Source organism: Cheilinus undulatus, linkage group 12 (assembly GCF_018320785.1).
Source record: "Cheilinus undulatus linkage group 12, ASM1832078v1, whole genome shotgun sequence".
In the NCBI taxonomy this organism is placed as follows: domain Eukaryota; kingdom Metazoa; phylum Chordata; class Actinopteri; order Labriformes; family Labridae; genus Cheilinus; species Cheilinus undulatus.
In genome coordinates, this window is record NC_054876.1 from 9,134,334 (window position 1) to 9,142,449 (window position 8,116).

The 8,116-nt window shown below is 41.4% G+C and overlaps 1 protein-coding gene across 1 annotated transcript in view; it reads left to right on the top strand.

Annotated features, from left to right (window-relative positions):
- Positions 1–6,372, top strand: part of si:dkey-250d21.1 — a 28,491-nt gene extending 22,119 nt beyond the window's left edge. Inside the window, exons 9-11 of the mRNA XM_041800964.1 lie at positions 495–2,290; positions 2,400–2,436; positions 4,277–6,372. Of these exons, the coding sequence (XP_041656898.1) occupies positions 495–2,290; positions 2,400–2,436; positions 4,277–5,778 (3,335 nt within the window). The 3' untranslated portion in view covers positions 5,779–6,372. The remainder of the gene's footprint in view (positions 1–494; positions 2,291–2,399; positions 2,437–4,276) is intronic.
- The last annotated feature ends 1,744 nt before the right edge of the window (positions 6,373–8,116 follow it).

The following is an 8,116-nucleotide window of genomic DNA, read 5'->3' on the forward strand; positions in this document are numbered from 1 at the left end:
CCGTTTAAATGTATACTTTGGTTTTTTTTCTGCAATTGTCAGGCGATGTAGATATGCATTGTCTAAACAAAAGGGATAATGAAGTGCCCCATGCTTCTGTGCCATGTAGTGTTCAGCCATATTTGTCTCACTCTAGGCTCTTTTTGACCTCTAGACTTCTAGACCAGCAACAGGACTGAAGTGTTGAGAATTTTAGATATGTAAGAATACACACATCATTGATTTACAGACAAATATTTATATTATGGTGGACTATTCTGTTGTCAACCGTTATTCTTTTTATGTCATGTATTGCCTTCTAAAATGCCCTCCCACCCCAACTCTTGCACCTTTTCCCAACAGAGATGGTTGGACAATGGGGGCAGTCTGCATTAAATTTTCTTGGAACTTTCAGGAGTGCATATGTGAAAGTGACTTTTAAAAGTTTGATTGAGCATTTTCCCATTATTTGGATGTTTTCCATAACCTCTTTTTTTTCTTTCTTGTTTCTTTAGTTGACTTGGTCAAAGAGGATTATGAGGAACCAAACATTCAGCAGTCCCCAGACAACACTGAGGTCCAAGACATTAAACCAGCAGATGAGAACGGTCATGCAGGAGACAATCGTCGAAGCATTGCAACGGTATTCAGACAAGCTGCTCTACTAGGGAAAAAGAATATTCATCTCTCTGACCTCTCTGAAGAGAGCAGAGAGCTTCTCAACCAGGAACTCAGCATGTGCCAGTGGTATGAAAGTGACAGCAGATGCACATTTTTAAGCGACGATGAAGTGGTGAACCTCCTCATAAATGGAATCAGAGATGTCATCCTTAAAGAAATACAGGAATCCCCATTCTTCTCACTAATCACGGACAAACCTGTCAGAATTGCAGACAAGACACACTTGCCTGTTTTTGTCAGGTATGTGGGAGAATCTGCTCCCAAAGTTGAGCTCATGGGTTTCTTACCATTTGATGAAAACGGTCATATTGATTCACAAGCAAAGAACCTCGCCAAGATTCTCACTGAAGACTGGGGACTGCCGATGTCTCAGTGTCGTGGACAGGCATTCATGCACTTGGGTTCAGGTTATCAAAGCCTGAAGAAAATGTCTCTGGATTTCCTCAAGAGCTATCCACTCTCTGTCGTGACGCCCAGTGAGTCTTGTGGCCTAGCCCATTGGCTGTCAGGAAGCGTGCCTTGCCCTTCAGTAGCAAAGATGTTGGACATCACAGAAGACCTGCTTCTGTTCTTTGATGAGTCTCCTCAGCTTGAGGGGCAGCTTGCACAGGCTGTCGATGGCCTTCTGAATATGCCAAGAGAGGCGCTGGAGGAAATACCCGAAACATGCTGCTCGAGATGGAAGAAGAGGGAGGACTTCTTTGACATTCTCGCTGACACATTAGAGGGCATTCTCAGTTGCCTGGAGGCTGTCAGCTCTAGTACCATAGGCGTTAAGTCCATGCATGCCCAAGTTCTCTCTTCCGCTCTGAGAAATATGGATTTCATAGTCACCCTTGTAATTTTAAAGAATGCATGTGCTCCTCTCCGTAATTGTAGCACTGTCTTCCGCTGCGGAAATCCTGCTGATATTCTTTGTGAAGTGGAAAAAATCCCCTCAATCATCGAGACTCTTAACAAAATGTTGCAGAATGTGAGCACATTGCACTCATCTTGGTTTGAGCAGGCATTCCAGCTGGCCACCAGGGTAGCACCTGAACAGGTATGCTTCTCAGAGGAGGCCAGCAGCTATGAATCTCCAGAGATTTATTACAGAGAAAATCTAAGTGTTCCTCTCCTTAGAAGCCTTGTCGATGAAATGAAGTACAGCTTCTCAGAGGGCCACTTAAGGGCCCTCTCAGTTCTGTCATTGCTGCCCTCCTGTAATCCTCAGCCCGTTCTACCAGAGTCCACAGACAAGCCATTCAGCATCTACCTTACAGATGTTCCTGAGCCTGAAGCAGCAGAGCAGGAAATCAGTGACTGGGCTGCAGTTTGGAGAGAGAAATACCAGGATGTTGCTCCTCCAGCCTCCATCGCTGAAACACTTAACCATCCTGAGTCAAAGAGCCACCCAACTGTCTCCTTACTGCTCAGAATAGTGGCTGTCCTGCCAAGCGTCAGTATGGAGTGTGACCTGATGAAGACCACCCTGAATTCCTTGAGGGATCTTTTGAAAAACACTATGTGCAAAGGCAGCAGAACAGATCACGTCATGCTTCTGTCTCACAGTACAACACTGCAGAGACTGCCAGAGGTCGTTGAAGAGTGTGCAGCTGTGGATCCTGAGAGCAGTCCATGCCTTTACCAGGTAAACCTTCAAATTATTTTGCAAAAAAACTTTGCTTGATTACACAGTTGATCAAGAACACAGCTCTTGCACTTTTCAGCTGTTCTAATCATTATCATGTATTTTGCAGGTGATGGGAACTCTGGAAACACTCAAGTTGGTCAGCGGTAAGCGCTACTCATTTCACTCTTGCTCTCTCTCCTTCTCTCTATCCGCAATCAATGAACAAACAATAATTAAGGCTTATCATCAATAAGGGAGAATTTTCCTACATAGAAGTTAAAGTAAAATCACTTGATAATTGATTTGTGGGTCTCTGGATAGCAGAAAATGGACACAGTCATCCTTTTGGATTGGGCAATAAGAATGGAATGTTTTACTAGCGCCAGTTAATAAATTAAAGACTGACTCTGTCATGGACTAAATATTTAGAATATTTCCAGCATTTTGTTTTTTAAAAAAGTCTAGAATTTATTTGTGTGTAAGAAGAAGAAAGGGTCAAACTTTTGTTATTAGTAGGTGCAGAAAAATTTGTAATCCTGGATCTGCGTATGGTCCGCCCTGTTTCACTCTTCAAGTGTGAGGACTTCAGCCGGGCGCAACTATTGGACCATAGTATGAGCACATAAATCTTAAGTTTTGGTCTTGTGCCATAAATATTTAAGTCGTACCGTGGATGCTGACATATGACCACCACGGTTACAGTTATAGACAGCTCAAGCAGAGACTGAAAATTATTGGGGGGGGTTTATCAGTAACAGAAGGGTTAAATCCCCTCAACAGATCGTACCTTGTGACCCGCTTTGCAACAGCGAGCCGCGCCTTGAGGTGGAGCTGGATCACATTTGGGCGCAGCTCAACTTGGTCTGGCTCAGCGCAGCCAAAAGTTGTAGTGGACAAGCCCCACTAGTCCTGTACAGGTCTCAATGAGGTTTATACATGCAAGAGTCTTTTAGTCCTTAACCCCATTATATAGGTATATTCGTCCAACTTTGAGATATTGGATTGAGTACAATATCTGTGTGGACCAACATACACTACCGCTCAAAAGTTTGGGATCACTTGGAATTTTTCCTGTTTTCCATGGAAAAGCTCATGAAATTAGTCTGAATAAGAAATACAGCAAATGAACTGGTCATGCTGACATTGTCAGAGTTAGAAATAATGATTTTAATGAAAAATGTTTTTTGAACTTTGCTTTCATAGGAAAAAAACAAACATTTGCAGCCATTACAGCTGTGCAGACCCCAGGCACTCTGTCAGTTTTTTAAGGTAGTCTGATGAGATTTCACCCCATGCCTCCTTGAGCATCTCCCACAAGATGGATTGGCTTGATGGAGTCTTCCTTCGTACCGTACGTTTAAGCTGCTCCCACAACGCCTCAATAGGGTTCAGATCTGAAGACTCTGCTGGCCACTTCATTACAGTCAGAATTCTGACTGCTTATTCTTTAAATATTTCGTAGACATTTTGGAGGAGTTTGTTGGGTCATTATCCTGTTGTTGGATGAAACTGGCCCTAAGCAAGTGCTGCCTACAGTGTACGGCATGGCATTGCAAAATCTTTTGATAGCTTTCCTTCCCCAAGGTCCAATGTAAAATTTTTTTTAGCTTTGCAAAATGAACAACTTTGATTAGCAGCCATGGCAGATGACTGACAGTTGCTGATAACTGTGAACTGCATGAAAATGTTTTTCTTGGGAAAACAAAGAAATTTGCCAGTGATCTCAATCTTTTGAGAGGCAGCGTATTTACATGCATTTTACCTTAGGAAGCCCAAGTATGATGCTGTTTGTATATTATTCTCTTTATTCTCCAAGAATTTATAATGTCATTATCCAGCTGCTCTGGGCTGTGCTGCCCTCGGCTACAAAATCAAGAGAAATTGTGGGTTAGACTTTTAGAGGCAGCCCAAGATTCTGTCCATAGAATTACTAATTGCTTGTAAATAAGGTGCAGTTGTTTTTTTTCTGTATGACTTGAAAATATATTCTTATTCTTTAATCAGGAGGCGTTGAACTGCATGAAGAGGTTCCAAAAGAACTGAAGGCAGAGAATCCAACAGACCAAGGCATAGAACCAACTGTTGATCAAGGACAGAGAACAGCCCTCTCTTTCTATGACCCAGAACTGCGCGAACAAATCCTCAAGGAGCTCTGGGACTCCCAGTTCTTCACAGTCATAACAGAGCAAGCTGTTGATATTGAGGGTGAGCTCTATGTCCCTGTGTGCATCAGATTCCTAAACAAAGAGGGCATCCAGTGTGAGGAAACATTAGCTTTTATACCCTTTTGCGGAGACCCAGTTGTCCTTGCAGATGCCATTGAGACGGCTCTGTCTCAGAAATGGGGGCTCAACATGGAGTTCTGTAGAGGCCAGGCGTTGATGAGTTTTGGTGAGATAGGAGCTCAGATGAAGGCTGTAAGTTTAGCTTTAGCACAGAAATACCCTCAAGCTCTAAGAACGCTCAGCTTTGCTTTGTCTCTTAACATATGGCTGGCAAGATCCTCTCCTGTTCAAGAAGTGGCAGATGGAGCAGCTCTCATAGGAAAAGTATTACACTGGCTCACAGAGGATTCAGAACGCCAGAACAAACTGGAAGACATGATCATTCACGTGTTCCAGCACGATGAAGGTAGAGGCAACGAGCTGAGGGACAAACTGATCAAAAACTGGGAGAAGAGTCACGACATGCACGAGTTGATGGTGGAGATCTTAGAGGCCGTCATGCTCTGTCTGAATGAGCTGAAAATGGAGGGAAGCCCTTCAAATCAGCAGCAGGCTTCACAGATCTTCGATGCGATCAGAAACTTTGAGTTTATCCTATCAACTGTGGTGCAAAAGAACGTCTTGAGTGTAACTAAGAAGCTCAGTCAGTGTCTTCAGGGCAAACCCTTGGATATGTTGCATGCTGTGCACAATTTCCCTGATCTCAAAGCATCCCTCTGTAAACTTCAGAGTGACATAGACACCCATCACAAGGCCTGGTTTGAAGAAGCCATTGCACTGGCTTCTAAACTTGACATTACAATGTTGCATTCAGTGCTACTAGAGCCACTGAGCGAGTTCTACAAAGAATCTATAAGCACGAAAGTTGTTGAGCAGTCGATAGCAGAAATCGACGACCTCTTCACAGAGAAGGTATTGGATACCTTGAGGTGTCTGGAGATTGTGCCTTATGCAATGTCCAAAGTAGAAACCAGCATCCTTAGTGGTCTTGTGTTTCGCTTGTACAAAGAGGACTTGCCAGATCAGGGTTCCCTTCATGCTGAGATGAAGTCATGGAAAGAGAAATGGTTGGGTACCGTGGCGGGATATCTCCCAACGACTGTGCTCGATACGCTCAAGACGTCGCAGACCAGAAGTTTCAGTAATATTGAGACTCTCCTCAGACTTTTGGTCATCTTGCCGTTTTCAAGAAGGGAGAGCAATTTCAGGCAGGGAAAAAGAAGTTTGCAGGAGTTTATACAGCAGGAAAACAGATCCCTCGCTGAGCTACATCCTCTGTAGGTGCAGGTCTTCCATCAACCCTAGCAGGTTTGAGAAATTAATTTGAGATGTCGGCGCCTCCATACTTCAGAGCCAATGTTTCTCAATCTTTGTTGAGACGCTGAGCTCTCACTCAATCTGTGTGTACATTATTGATCTAAATTCTTTGAGATTTTCTTTTGTTATCCTGCAAACCAAGTCCTATGTTATATTCTGTTATTTTCGTTCTGTAGTTTGTACAGCTGTACTGCCCAATGGGACCAATGTCTTGGCAAAAAAGCAATGCTCCACTGACGGTTCTCAATGCTTGTGTGCCTTGATGCAAAACTAATAATTCACCCCATGTATCATGATAACACAGATGTTGAAAAATGTCCCATTGGCGTTGACTGACCTCTGTTTCACTGTCATGAATTTATCATAATCATGAAAATGCACCCTTACCTTTTTTCCTGGGCACAAATAGAAATTGTTAGTTTGATCATGTCTCCAGATGATTTCCCATGTTTCCTGTCTGTTTGCAGGAATGAATTTGCTGTAAACGTATCTTTGAAAGAATGTTTCCTTGATAGGAAAAAAAACCTTCATATATATTTGTCAAAAAAGTAATAAAAAGCTCCAAAAAGATGATTTGCTTTTGAGGGGTTTCTGTCTTTCTCTGAGCCTCTTATTGAAACCCCTTAACGGGTTTTATCTGGTTAAATAAAGGTTTAATAAAACAAAAAAATTCTGATACGACAGGCCTTCACTATTTGTCAATACCTTAAAATAACACAAGATGGTGCCATAAGACAGCAGTATTCCCTTAAATCAGTGGCACTCAAAACTTGTCACCCTTGCCAACTTGATTTAAAAAAAAATATAAAAAAATTCCAACCTGAGGGGTGTATAAAGAAATTTTTATGCATGTTTGTGTGAGAAAGCTCCCAAAGTTAAAGAATCCAAAAATTATTAAATTAAAACAATCAGAGCATGTAGAATGCTTGTTTTCAGCTTTTATTTTCATTTTCCTTCATCTATAGTTATTTAAGATAATTATTTGGGTTGAAAAGCCACTTTTAAGTATCTTTTTTATTTTATTCTTATTAAAATACCAGCTTAGCTACATGGAATAACTGATTTTTTAAAAATATTTGCTGTATATGGTTAATATTTGATATAAAAATAGAAAGTCAGGAAATTCAGTGATGAAATATGTCAGATGAATGGAATTTATTTTTTGAGTGGAAATGAATGCATGTAATGGAATAATAATATTACTGAATACCAGTTTTAGATAACTGAAGACTTGGCATTTATCTTGAATCAATAAAATAAAAAAAATAAATGCCTTTTAGTGTGTCTAATGGAGTTGGAAAAAAAATCTAGATTTGGGCATAAAGGTCATATTTTGAATTATTCTGCTCCTACACACAATGGTTCAGGCCCTCAGCCTACACAAATATCCACTCTAAATCACTGAAATAAAGCAAAAGTACAAAGTCAAATATTTTGTTCCTTTTTCTCGAGAATCAGTGATAATATAGTGCCTGTGAAAAGCATTCACCCCCGTGAATGTTTTAGCCTTTCACTGATTTTATAAATCAGTCATGGTTATGTGCTATGATCTGGCCTTTGGACAAAAATGTTTCATAAAATACTCTTTAATGTTCAAGTGTAAACAGGTTTCTACAATGTAATGCAAATTAAACAAAAATATGTAATGTAAAATAGGTGATGGAGTAAATATTCTCCCTCTCTAAAGTGACTGACCTACTTCAACAGAGGTCCAGCCAATTGGTGCTAGCAACTGCTGCCCAGGTTCTTCACCAGTCAGAGCTTTATGGGAGAGTGACAAAGAGAACCACTGTTGAAGAAAACTCAGATTAAATCTGGACTGGAGTTCACCAAAGCTATGTGGAAGGAAGTTCTTTGGTCTGATGAGACCATCAAAGAAGCTGTTATGTTTGACAGATACCAAACACTGCACATCACCACAAACACACCATCCTCACTGTGAAGCAAGGTGGTAGCAGCATCATGCTGTGGGGATGCTTCTCAGCAGCCAGCCCTGGAAGGCTTGTAAAGGTAGAGGGTAAAATGAATGCAGCAGAATATGGGCAATTCCTGGGGGACAATCTTATTGAGTCTGCAAGAGAACTATGACTTGGAAGAAGATTTATTATCCAGTAAGACAATGACCCCTGTGCAACCTGATGAAGCATTAGCAGTTTTGCAAAGAAGAATGGAGTAAAGTTGCAGTGTCCAGATGTGCAAGGCTGCTTGAGACCTATCCACACAGACTCAGTGCTGTGATTTTTAGCCAAAGTTGCATCTGCAGAATACTGACTTGAAGCGGGTGAATATTTATGCAGCTACT